At 39.4% G+C, this 14,070-nt stretch overlaps 1 protein-coding gene across 3 annotated transcripts in view; it reads left to right on the forward strand.

Moving 5' to 3' along the window:
- Positions 1-14,070, forward strand: part of USP7 (ubiquitin specific peptidase 7) — a 196,380-nt gene that overhangs the window by 139,899 nt on the left and 42,411 nt on the right. For all 3 annotated transcript variants that reach the window (XM_043494182.1, XM_043494181.1, XM_038418541.2), the window contains 4 exons: positions 3,378-3,508; positions 10,916-10,970; positions 12,186-12,266; positions 12,352-12,442. In XM_043494182.1, coding sequence (XP_043350117.1) covers positions 3,378-3,508; positions 10,916-10,970; positions 12,186-12,266; positions 12,352-12,442 — 358 coding nt within the window. The remainder of the gene's footprint in view (positions 1-3,377; positions 3,509-10,915; positions 10,971-12,185; positions 12,267-12,351; positions 12,443-14,070) is intronic.

The raw sequence follows: 14,070 nt of genomic DNA on the forward strand, positions 1-14,070 counted from the left end.
GTCTTCACTGAAAAGGTGAATTGTGACTACATACTTAATACAATTAATATTAACAACACGGAAGAAGGAAAACAAACCAGAATAGGGAAAAAACAGGTTAAAGAATATTTAGGTAAGTTAGATGTATTCAAGTCAGCAGGACCCAAGATTCACCTTAGGGTACTTAAGGAACTAGCTGAAGCAATCTCAGAACTGTTAGCAATTATCTTCAAAAACTCATGGAAGATGGATGTGGTCCCTGAGGACTGGAGAAAGGTAAACATAGTACCTATCTTTTAAAAAGAGAAACACAGAGAATTAGGCCAGTCTAACTTAAGTTATTGAAAAGATACTGGAACAAATTATCAAACAATAAATTTATATGCATCTAGAGGATAATAGGGTGGTACGTATTAGTCAACATGGGTTTGTCAAGCACAAATTGTGCCCAACCAACTTAGTTTTCTTCTTTGAAAGGATTATTGGCCTGGTGGATAGGGGGAAATAGTAGACATGATGTATCTTAATTTTAGTAAGTTGTCTGGCACAGTCCCACATGACGTTTTCATAAGCAAACTAGGGAAATGCGATCTAGATGAAATTTCTGTAAGATGGCTCCACAATTGATTGATTGGAAAAAAACCAAAAACCATTCTTAAAGTGTAGTTATCAATTATTCACTGTCAGGCTTTATCTAGTAGTGTCCTGCAATGGTCTGTCCTGGGTCCTTACTAGTCAATCATTTCCTTAATGACTTGGATAATGGAGTGGAATATGTGCTTATAAATTTTGTGGATGACGCTAAGCTGGGAGGGGTTGCTAGGACTTCAAAGGATGGAATTAAAATTCAAAAGGACCGTGACACATTTGAGAATTGGTTTCAAATCAACACAATGAAATTTAAAAAAGACAAGTGCAAAATATTACACCGAAGAAGGAAAAAAATCAAGAGCACAAATACAAAATAGCAAATAACTAGCTAGGCAGTAGTACTGCAGAAAATGATCTAGGGTTATAGTGGATGGCAAATGGAATACAATTAAACAACATGATGCAGTTGTAAAAAAGGCTAGTATTGTGAGGTGTAAACAGGAGTGTTGTATGTATGACACAGGAAGTAGCTGTCCCAGTTTACTTGGCACTAATGAGGCCTACTCTGGAGTATTATGTCCAATTTTGGGCGCCACACTTCAAGAAAGATGTGAATAAACTGGAGCGAGCCTAGAGGAGAGCAACAAAAATGATAAAAGTCTTAGAAAACCTGACCTGTGAGGAAAGGTTTAAAAAACCTGGGCATATTTAGTCTTGAGAAAAGACTGGACCTAATAACAGTCTTCAAATATGTTCAGGATTGTTACAAAGCGGATGGTGATAAATTGTTCTCCTTGACCACTGAAGGTAGGACAAGAAGTAATTGGCTTAATCTGCAGCAAGAGAGATTTAGGTTAGATATAAGAAAGCTTTTCTTAACTCTAAGGATATTTAAGTACTTGGATAGGTTGTAGTATGCACTTTTTGGGGGAAAATATACACAAACACTATCTGCCCGTCTAAATATTGTGTGTGTTTATATTGATATTTTTTCCCCAAAACATGTTTTGATAACCTAGTTCTGGTGATTTATCTTATATTTGTCTGCACTGCATTTGATAAAATTGTGTTTTTATATAGATATTTTATTTTGGTTAAACAATGTGAGTGGTGTCAATCCATATCTCACCAGTTTTCTATATGTTCTTTGTGAGAAGGAGGTTTTTGTAGAAATTAAAGTGTCATGAATCACTGCTAATATTATGCGCCTGTAATATGTAAGACTCAAGATCCTGGATCTGTTTCTTTTACTACTTTTGCCCAGGGTAGATTGACTTATAACAAGGTGACATAAATTATATGGCCTGAACCTGCAAGGTGCTGAGCTCTCTCTGCTCCCAACATTAAACTGAAAAATATCTTCTGCAGTTGAAAATGGAGGGAGAATTCTGGTTACTGATACCTGAATTGGAATTTGGACAGAACAGCAGGGTTAATGCTTCGAGAAAATATGGTTTTTTGGTTGAGTGATGAGGGTAGAGAAACACTGCCCAGAACCTTCTCTCTCTGGGATTACTTTGTGAGGCACTCTGGTACCAACATGAAAAGTGTAGTATAAATACCTAGATAGATACTCTTCCAGAAAATTCTAGGTGCTATGAGCTGGGCATATGTTAGTGCTAATTACTATCAAGTTTGGAGCACAGCTATTCCCAAAATATGTTTCATTCTAAGAGCTTTATAAAGAAGATTGAATTACTGAATTGGTGGAAGTAACTGGATGCAAAATGTGTTGAACTACTATTCTTGATTTTTTGTCTACAGCAGCAGGTTTGGAAAGAATATTTTCTTCATTTGGGAAAGTTGATTCAAATTTGAGAAATCAGTTAAGAATAAGGAAAGCAGAATAAGTAGTCCTCTTGTTTTGAAGTAGCTAAGTAATTTGTGTTTACCATACAAAGGTGCCAATAGTCCCTCTTTATCATCAGAATGCTGTTTTACATCTAGTTTCCCTATGATATGGAGTTTAATTAGTGAGTTGTCCCCTTCCATACACTCAGATCATGTAAATCAGAACTGGAAGAGGGGACGTGATAGTGTGGAATCATGATGCATATTTATACTGTTGCATACTTGTCTGTAATTTTTATCCGTAATATCATTTCTTGTATCCAGTATGATAGGACTTTCACTTTCTTGTGGAGACTATTCCGCAGTCTAATAGATTCACTGTCCAGAAGTTTTCCAGAATTCAGGAATATTTTCCTGTATTATTTTTATCCCATTACTTTAGTTATTCTACTGCTACTCTCCTCATTGTACCATGTTAAATTCCTGGTCCTGCTAAATATTTACATCTTATGTACATTTGAAGAATGGATCTCGCACTGGTCCCCAAAGCCTCCACTGTACACACACTTTTATTTTTGTCCTTTCTACTTTCACATAGTTTTCAAACATATACAATCAAATTGGAAAAAAAAGTCATTTTTCAAATAGGCTGTAGTATTGTACAGTATATGTCAAATCTTACTGTGATTGCATGGACATAAAGTACATGGTGTATTGTTTGAAGGAATTATTGAACTCTTTAGCATATTTACTTTTTAAAACAATTTATAAATGATTAGAAGAGTTTATAGTGAGCATAATAAATTGATTTTCTTTTTCTACTGTGCTTTGGAGAACCACAAATACAGGTAAGTAATAGTCTTCACAATAAACCACAGTAGGAAATTTGTGTCAAATTATTCCGTGTTAATTGATTAGGTCTGTGAAACAAATCTGAGCAGAAACAAGTGATGACTTGAACAATATGAGCAGTAAACACATTTTCTTAAGTACTAATTGAACTAAATATTTTGTAGGCTGTGTACATGATGCCCACAGAAGGAGATGACTCATCCAAAAGTGTTCCTTTAGCATTGCAGAGAGTATTCTATGAACTTCAGCACAGTGACAAACCAGTAGGAACTAAAAAGCTAACAAAATCCTTTGGGTAAGTGTCAGAAATTTAAAATATTTTTTAGGATATAGCAAAGTTCTTAATAAAAATTTTCCACATTTCTGCTAAAAAATACTTTGCTTCATGTAAAGGTAAATTAAAGATATCTTAGAGAGTTATAGAAAATAATCTGATACCGCTCCATAGTTATTCTTTCCTAATATGACTTTTATTAATGTTTCTTAGTTTACCAAAAAAATCACATTTTTCTAACTGACAGCACTGAGGTCAGCTGAACTGAAAATCAAATGTTTTCTTGTACGTAACCATCAGCATCTACAGCAATAAAGATCTGGTTTTATAATTTATCTAGTGGATGATGCATTTGGCTAAACAGAATACAGAGTGGAGTTGTGTACTTAAAATTGTAAATGGCATATTGGGCCTTGGACAGGTACCCTTTTTATCGAATCTATATAATATAATGAAAAATAATAATGTCTTTCTAAACCTTTAGTGGCTCTGCATTGATGACCATTGTAAAACTTACTTGTGACCAAGATAAGGTTTTTAACGTGTACAGAGCACACGTGCAGTACCAACATCCCATTTCTGTCGCGTCTCACTATATCCTGTTTTGTGATTTAAAACATGAAGTATGTGTCTCTACGGCATAGAGTAGATGTGCCACATCATACAAATTACCTTATTTGTATCCACCCCTTTCTAGTTCCTTCTCTTTGATTTTTGTCCCCCTCAGTATCCAGTTTCTAATGTCTTTTCAATCTAGTACCATGTTGAAATATGTTCTGACAAATTATAATTTTAAATATATCTACCCTAAATCCAGAAGAAGAGAAGAGAGGCTAGTCCTGTAGAAAAAGGGGAAGAGTCAAGGGAGACTACACCAAATATGAGCCCCAGGAGGATACAGGATGGGTTGAAGAAGATTGTAAGGGAAAATAGGAAAGGAAAGAACTTGCAGCCAGAGGGAACAGGGAAGAGACTGGAGAATAGCACTGTCACCAGGAAAAGGCAGGTCTATGTGATCGGGGACTCTTTATTGAGAAGAATAGACAGGCCTGTAACTAGAGCTGATCCTGAGAATAGAAGGGTGTGCTGTCTTCCAGGTGCTAAGATACGGGATGTAGACCTGAGGTTGAAAAGGATCCTAAAGGGAGCGGGAAAGAATCCCCTAATTATCCTTCATGTGGGAACAAATGATACAGCTAGATTCTCGCTGGAAAGTATTAAGGGAGACTATGCTAGGCTGGGGAAGACACTTAAGGAAATTGAGGCTCAGGTGATCTTTAGCGGGATCCTTCCTGTTCCTAGAGAAGGGCAACAAAGGTCTGACAAGATGATGACTGTCCAACAGATGGCTTAGGCAGTGGTGCTATAAGGGGGGCTTTGGGATGTATGGCCACGGGGAGGCATTCACGGACAGAGGTCAGATCTCTCGGGATGGACTTCATCTGAGTAGGGAAGGAAATAGACTTCTAGGATCAAGGCTGGCACAACTGATAAAGAGAGCTTTAAACTAGGAATTAGGGGGAGATGGTTGGCAGATGTCCAGAAAATCTCCACGCCAGATTTTAGCATTGAGAGGGAAGAAGACAAAGTAAGAAAGGATACAGCCGTGGGTAGGAGAATGTATATAAGGAGCGAGGGCGGTGTAGACACTAGTCTAATAGGTTATACTGGCTGTAGAATGACTGTGCCTAATAGGGTACAAAATGTGAGCGAGTCCAAACAGCAAAAATTAAGATGTTTGTACACCAATGCGAGGAGTCTAGGTAACAAAATGGAGGAACTAGAGCTACTGGTGCAGGAAGTGAAACCAGATATTATAGGGATAACAGAAACATGGTGGAATAGTAGTCATGACTGGACTACAGGTATTGAAGGGTATGTGCTGTTTAGGAAAGACAGAAACAAAGGTAAAGGGGGTGGAGTAGCATTGTATATCAATGATGAGGTAGAATGTAAAGAAATAAGAAGCGATGCAATGGATAAGACAGAGTCCGTCTGGGCAAAAATTACATTGGGGAAGAAAACTAGTAAAGCCCTCTCCTACGATAGTGCTTGGGGTGTGCTATAGACCTCCGGGATCTAATTTGGATATGGATAGAGCCCTTTTTAATGTCTTTAATCAAGTAAATACTAATGGAAACTGCGTGATCATGGGAGACTTTAACTTCCCAGATATAGACTGGAGGACCAGTGCTAGTAATAATAATAATAGGGCTCAGATTTTCCTAGATGCGATAGCTGATGGATTCCTTCATCAAGTAGTTGCTGAACCGACTAGAGGGGATGCCATTTTAGATTTAATTTTGGTGAGTAGCAAGGACCTCATAGAAGAAATGGTTGTAGGGGACAATCTTGGCTCAAGTGATCATGAGCTAATTCAGTTCAAACTAAATGGAAGGATTAACAAAAATAAATCTGCAACTAGGATTTTTGATTTCAAAAGGGCTGACTTTCAAAAATTAAGAAAACTAGTTAGGGAAGTGGATTGGACTGAAGAACTTATGGATCTAAAGGTAGAGGAGGCCTGGGATTACTTTAAATCAAAACTGCAGAAGCTATCGGAAGCCTGTATCCCAAGAAAGGGGAAAAAATTCATAGGAAGGAGTTGTAGACCAAGCTGGATGAGCAAGCATCTTAGAGAGGTGATTAAGAAGAAGCAGAAAGCATACAGGGAGTGGAAGATGGGAGGGATCAGCAAGGAAAGCTACCTAATTGAGGTCAGAACATGTAGGGATAAAGTGAGACAGGCTAAAAGTGGAGTAGAGTTGGACCTTGCAAAGGGAATTAAAACCAATAGTAAAAGGTTCTATAGCCATATAAATAAGAAGAAAACTAAGAAGGAAGAAGTGGGGCCGCTTAACACTGAGGATGGAGTGGAGGTTAAAGATAATCTAGGCATGGCCCAATATCTAAACAAATACTTTGCCTCAGTCTTTAATAAGGCTAAAGAGGATCTTGGGGATAATGGTAGCATGACAAATGGGAAGGAGGATATAGAGGTAGATATTACCATATCGGAGGTAGAAGCAAAACTGAAACAGCTTAATGGGACTAAATCGGGGGGCCCAGATAATCTTCATCCAAGAATATTAAAGGAATTGGCACCTGAAATTGCAAGCCCGTTAGCAAGAATTTTTAATGAATCTGTAAACTCAGGAATAGTACCGAATGATTGGAGAATTGCTAATATAGTTCCTATTTTTAAGAAAGGGAAAAAAAGTGTTCCGGGTAACTACAGGCCAGTTAGTTTGACATCTGTAGTATGCAAGGTCCTGGAAAAAATTTTGAAGGAGAAATTAGTTAAGGACATTGAAGTCAATGGTAAATGGGACAAAATACAACATGGTTTTACAAAAGGTAGATCGTGCCAAACCAACCTAATCTCCTTTTTTGAAAAAGTAACAGATCTTTTAGATAAAGGAAATGCAGTGGATCTAATTTACCTAGATTTCAGTAAGGCATTTGATACCGTGCCACATGGGGAATTATTAGTTAAATTGGAGAAGATGGGGATCAATATGAACATCAAAAGGTGGATAAGGAATTGGTTAAAGGGGAGACTGCAACGGGTCCTGCTGAAAGGCGAACTGTCAGGTTGGAGGGAGGTTACCAGTGGAGTTCCTCAGGGATCGGTTTTGGGACCAATCTTATTTAATCTTTTTATTACTGACCTTGACACAAAAAGTGGGAGTGTGCTAATAAAGTTTGCAGATGATACAAAGCTGGGAGATATTGCCAATTCGGAGAAGGATCGGGCTATTATACAGGAGGATCTGGATGACCTTGTAAACTGGAGTAATAGTAATAGGATGAAATTTAATAGTGAGAAGTGTAAGGTTATGCATTTAGGGATTAATAACAAGAATTTTAGTTATAAATTGGGGACGCATCAATTAGAAGTAACGGAAGAGGAGAAGGTCCTTGGAGTATTGGTTGATCATAGGATGACTATGAGCTGCCAATGTGATATGGCTGTGAAAAAAGCTAATGCGGTTTTGGGATGCATCAGGAGAGGCATTTCCAGTAGGGATAAGGAGGTTTTAGTACCGTTATACAAGGCACTGGTGAGACCTCACCTAGAATACTGTGTGCAGTTCTGGTCTCCCATGTTTAAAAAGGATGAATTCAAGCTGGAGCAGGTACAGAGAAGGGCTACTAGGATGATCCGAGGAATGGAAAACTTGTCTTATGAAAGGAGACTTAAGGAGCTTGGCTTGTTTAGCCTAACTAAAAGAAGGTTGAGGGGAGATATGATTGCTCTCTCTAAATGTATCAGAGGGATAAATACAGGAGAGGGAGAGGAATTATTTCAGCTCAGCACCAATGTGCACACAAGAACAAATGGGTATAAACTGGCCACCAGGAAGTTTAGACTTGAAATCAGATGAAGGTTTTTAACCATCAGAGGAGTGAAGTTTTGGAATAACCTTCCAAGGGAAGCAGTGGGGGCAAAAGATCTGTCTGGTTTTAAGATTCTACTTGATAAGTTTATGGAGGAGATGGTATGATGGGATAATGGGATTTTGGTAAGTAATTGATCTTTAAATATTCAGGGTAAATATGCCAAATCCCCTGAGATGGGATATTAGATGGATGGGATCTGAGTTACTATAGAAAGTTCTTTCCTGGGTATCTGGCTGGTGAATCTTGCCCATATGCTCAGGGTTTAGCTGATTGCCATATTTGGGGTCGGGAAGAAATTATCCTCCAGGGCAGATTGGAGAGGCCCTGGAGGTTTTTCGCCTTCCTCTCTAGCATGGGGCATGGTTGACTTGAGGGAGGCTTCTCTGCTCCTTGAAGTCTTTGAACCATGATTTAAGGACTTCAATAGCTCAGACATGGGTGAGGTTTTTCATAGGAGTGGGTGGGTGAGATTCTGTGGCCTGCGCTGTGCAGGAGGTCGGACTAGATGATCAGAATGGTCCCTTCTGACCTTAGTATCTATGAATCTAAATCCACTTTGGTAGTGAATTAAAATAATTCACAATTAGGCACACTTATTCCAGAATAAGAGCATCCACAAATGGAGTTGATCAGAAGTAGATAATCTTCTTTAAATTCATACGCTACCTTATTCCAGATTAGAGATTTGTCTACACATGGAAGTTAGAGGTCAAAATCCAGCAGAAATCTTTTAGTCTGCTGCTTTTTGCTTGTGCATTTACGTCACAATTATGGCTTCTTTCAGTGTGTTGGGACCATATTTGTAGTTATGGTATAAAGAAATTGAGATTCATTTTCCTTGTTTTACATTGTATTAGCCAACTAGTTTCTTGCTTTATTGCTTTCTAGATTGCCCATTCAAATAAAAGCATCTGCGGCTTTTAAAATAGGTTCACATATTCAAGTATAATCTTTTTCAGGTAGCTGCATCTCTGATGGCAGCCCACAGCACATTTTTATTGCTTAACAACATTACTGAAGGAAACTGAGGTCCCAGACCACACAGTTTCTTGTGACATAAATCAAAATGCTGGGAATAGGGTCATGGGCCGGGGGCTGTTCTCTGGCACCCTGGCCCTCTGCCCAGGGCAGGTGAAGGGTCCAGGGTTCCCCACAGCAGCCCCAGGCTCCCTGGCTGGCTCTTACCACAGGCCAGCTCCAGCTTCTGGCCTGCCCAGGGGAGGGGATAGGGGAGAGGAGCAGAGGGGGGCAGGGCTTTGGGGGAAGACCAGGAGCAGGGGTGGGGCCACAGTGCTGGTGGGCTCCCCCCCACACTTCTACACAGGTTCTAGTGCTCTGCGGGAGACCCCCAAATTGGCATGGGCTCTGTAGGCCTGTGCATTAATCTGCCACTGCTACTAGGGTGCAGGGGTGAAGTATGAAAAATTACCATCTGAAAGGTCACTGTTTCTGGTAACAGACTTGATTGCTCAAATACTGTGATGTTGGCTGCAATATAAGCACTTAGATATGGCTCATTTTGTTTCTGACACTAGCTATCAGCTTTGGTTTGCTTCTTTCTTATAAGGTCAATGACGTTTAGTATGGTGTTTATAACATTCCTCTTTAAGGCAATGTAATAGAGGGAATTTTTGCTTACTATGCCAACTGTGACTTCATAGTGGATTTCCACTGAGTTCAAACGGAATTCTGACATGGAGAATACTTGCTACCTAGCCCTCTACTTCTGAAGTCTAGAAGCTCTGCTCCAATGTAGGCACGTGGAGCAGAGGGGACTCTGAAGTATTTGAGGACAGGCAAAGCATGTATTAGAGCCACTCACTTTTCCTTGTTCACCTTCTTGGGAGGGGTCCCTGGGAATGCATCGGTCTTGCTGGCCCTCTATCCCTTTTTGCAGCAGCTTCTGAGCCTCATTCCCGCTCCTGTCCATAAGGCACTTTTCCCTCTCTTCCACCCACTTTAAGGTGCAGTGTGGTAATTCTGCAGAATCTAGGTTTGACTTTCCGCTGTAGCAAGTGTTGTCTTTGACCTGAGAAGCCAGAACTGCCCATTAGTTCTTAATTTGGAACATCTATTTGTGTTGCATTATTCATTTTAATGTTACACAGTAATCCGATATTTATAGATATGTAATTAATCCTTCTCTATTTCACTTGCCTTTAATTTGACTAGTGGCTAAAGGCCAGAACAGGAAGGCAAGAAATCTGTTTTCAGGTCTTGGGTATGCAACATATTTCCCATATGGCCTTGGGCAAGTCACTTAACCTCTTTGTGTCTCCGTTAATTTGATCTTTAAATTAATCTTTGTAAAGTTCTTTGAGATTTTCTGGTAGAGGGGTATAGAAGTATACAGTGGTATATTATTCTGAAATTGTTAAAACTACAAGTTGTTCCATGTTTCCTCTACTTTAAAGTAAAACTAGTAAAGAAGTTGTGATATTTTAAGGTGGATTTTCAAAAGTGCACAGTTTTGACTTAACTCTGCTTCCATCTGTTTTATGTTTGATGTCAATGGGAGCAGAGTTAGGCCAACACAGAGTACTTTCAAAATCCCAGTCTTAATGTCTGTCCTTTGATATACATCTAGATGTGCAGTCTGAAAAAGGATCTTTAAAAGTGACTTCTTTTCAGAGAAAAAGTAATTTACTGTTAGTAAATTTTTTGCAAATATCCTCTTATGTCCAGACCCTCACCCATCTTAAAACAAGAGAAAGTAGAATAAGATGTAGATATTAAGTGCTAAGAGCGCTGGTAATTTTAAGACAGGAACAGCAGATGTTTACCTTTATAAAAGACACTTGAGTGAAATACCTGATGGAGTATTTTTGTACCGAAAAGGGAGCATTTTTCAGGTCTATCTGGTTTTGAAAGTGGAATTATTCAGGATGCCAGTTTCAGATCTTCCTTTATCTGATTTTGTTTAAACTCTTATTCTAAAATTGAATTATCAGAATATATTTTTTAAATGCTGGATTTCTGCACTTTTATAATATAGTGATGTTATTACTTGTTTGTCTTATAAAGGTGGGAAACTTTAGACAGTTTCATGCAACATGATGTTCAGGAATTATGTCGAGTGGTAAGTTTCCAGCATCTCTTGTTGATATCTGCATATAAACATGGTGTTGCCTGCTGGCATATATTCCTATTAACACTGAAATTAATTCCTTATATTAGAGTAAACCAAGGCTTAGAGAGTTCCATTTTACATGGTATCTTCCTTTCTAAATATAGCATGAGCCTTATGTGGCCCTTTATATTTATGGACCAGGGGGAAAGGGGGACACAATTTGTAGGGGAAAGCAAAGTTTAGAAATAAAATATAGAAAACTTTTCAAATGTGCTGACTCTCCTTGTAAGGTCGCATCGGAGAAATGCCATTTAAAGGTGGCTTGGAAAGGATAACAACTGGATTTACGCCCTTGTTTCTTTGATGAATAAAGATGGTGGGAGAGAATTTGGTGCTTTTTTTTTTTTAATAGTTTCTCTCTCCCCTTGTTTTAAATTAGAAATTCAGGTTCTTTCTGGGTTGAAAGACTCTGACTGCAGAGTTAGTTAAATGGTGACAACACGAGCTAAACAAATTAGTTTACTTATGAGGGGAAAGGTATTTGTAGCCTATTTAAAACTCTGTTTTATGTTTGCATTTGGGAAAAGCTATACAACTTCAATGACTAACATTGTGAATAGAAATCTGTTAAGATTCAGCATCTTTGCTCCTTCAATTAAATGAAAAGTGTTCACAGTGGTCCTCTAACAAAACCAGGGAAGTCCAGACTTTACATTCCTGATATTTCTAAAAGGAACAAGCCCAATTTTAAAAAAAAATCTTTTGCAGGTCACCTTTATGGTAGCCTCATTATGCCACCTGCTCTTTTTTGTTTTGTTCCTTTTTTGTTTACTGAGACGGAAGATCCATAAGCAGTTGGAGATTACATGCATTGCCAGTGATATACTCATTTTCCACCTTCCAGGAAGAGTCTGAAGCTTCTCTGCTTGTGGAGTTTATCCTGCTGTTCTAGTCCATCATAGACTTTTGCAAAGCTCTTCAAGTCTAAGGGGAAATGGCGTGGGGATAGCCCTGAAAGGATTTGGGGGGAAAGGAGGACTTAAAGGATTAATAGAAAGGAGAAGCCAATGCCAAGTGATTAATATTTCATGGTCACATGAGTAGCACAAGAAAAAATGAAGTCCCCAAAGTTTCATCATTAAATTAAAATTATATACTTTAAGTAAACAAATTCAGGAAAAGGTAGTTCAGTCTTTATAACAGTGCAAATCTAATTTCTTTCAGTTGCTTGATAATGTGGAAAATAAAATGAAAGGCACATGTGTAGAGGGCACTATCCCCAAATTATTCAGAGGAAAGATGGTGGTATGTATTTAGTCAGTTAACAAATTTTTACAAATAATTCTGTTGTTTATACATATTGTAATCCTATCTTTATTTTTGTTTGCAGTCTTACATTCAGTGCAAACATGTAGACTATCGGTCTGAACGAATAGAGGATTATTATGACATCCAGCTAAGTATAAAGGGAAAGAAAAATAGTAAGTGATATGTATTCTGTATGCACAAATTAAATTTTGGGGCTGATTTTCAGAAATGCTTCGCACCCACCTACCTCACTGACTTCAAATAGATTTACAAGGGCTCATCACCTTGATCTCATAAGTAGGTGTCTTAGCATGAAAATACCTCACAGATTTTTCTATTTAGAACAGTGGTTCTCAAACATTTGTACTGGTGACTCTTTCACACAGCAAGCCTCTGTGTGTGGCCCCCCCTTATAAATTAAAAACACTTTTTTGTATATTTAACACTATTATAAATGCTGGAGGTGAAGATGGGTTTGGGGTGGACAATTCGTGATGCCCCCATGTAATAACCTCGCGACCCCCTGAGGGGTCATGACCCCCAGTTTGAGAACCCCAGATTTAGAGAGATCCTGCTTGCATTGGCCATTTTTTCTTTTTTCCTTTCCCCTCATTTCTTGTTAGAATCGTCTTGTATTTTAAGAGTTCATCTATTTTTTCCTACTTACCGTATATATTCGTTCATTATCCCGTTTGTTTATAAGCTGACCCCCCGAGATGGATAGGTAAAAATAGTAAAAACTGTATGACCCTTTCATAAGCCGACCCTGTATTTCAGGGATTGGCAAACTTTGGCTCCTGGTCCATCAGGGTAAGCCGCTGGTGGGTCAGTTTTGTTTACCTGGAGAGTTCACAGGTATGGAGCCCCTCAGCTCCCTGTGGCCGCGGTTCGCCGCTCCCAGCCAATGGCCACTTCCCACAGCTCCCATTGGCTGGGAACGGCGAACCGCAGCCACAGGGAACTGAGGGGCAGGCTCCATGCCTGCAGACGCTCCAGGTAAACAAAATGACAATGCATTAGATATTCAATTCAGTGATTTCATAGAGTTTAAAATCAAATTTTGGTGTAGACCCGTTTATAAGACGACCCCCGGTTTTTGATGTCACTTTTTTACCAAAAATATTCCGCTTATGAATGAGTATATACAGTACTCCTCTTCTGATGTCATAATATTTTGTAATACCCTCAATTCGTTGCTTCTGCAATACAAATAATGTCACAGTGGATTATTATTTAAGTATAGTATTCCTGAGGGCATTCTGCACCTAAAAATTCTGTGCCAAAGTGTAAAAAAAAATTCTACGCACAATATTTTAAAATTCTGCAAGTTTTATTTGTCAATAAATAAATGCAGAGGCTCCGGCATAGCGGAGGGAGCACAGGCCACTGGCTGCATGAAGGTGGAAGATCACCCTGCAGCCTCCCTGCCCCTGGGACACAGACTCAGTGGTGAGGCTGCACCTGACCCTGACATAGCACAAGGCCTGGGCCTGCCCCAGAAACACAATGGGGCTCTCCCTTTCTGCCCCAGGCACACCAGGTGTGGGGTAGGCAGGCTCTACCAGGCAGGATCCAAGTGTGGGGGGATCCAGGTGTGGGGTGAGAGGGTTCTCTGTGGGACATTCTGGGTGCAGGCAGCACAATGGGAGGGTCTAGGTGTGCAGGGATCTAGATGCACAGAGACCTGGGGGGGGGGTTCCAGGTGCAGGGGCAATGGGACTCTGCAGGGGCTTCCAGGGGGAAGAGGTTGGGGCTCAGCGGAGGGATCTGGGTGATGGTACAGTGGGGCGGTGGGGGTCTG

The sequence above is a fragment of the Dermochelys coriacea genome, chromosome 10 (assembly GCF_009764565.3).
Source record: "Dermochelys coriacea isolate rDerCor1 chromosome 10, rDerCor1.pri.v4, whole genome shotgun sequence".
Taxonomy (NCBI): domain Eukaryota; kingdom Metazoa; phylum Chordata; order Testudines; family Dermochelyidae; genus Dermochelys; species Dermochelys coriacea.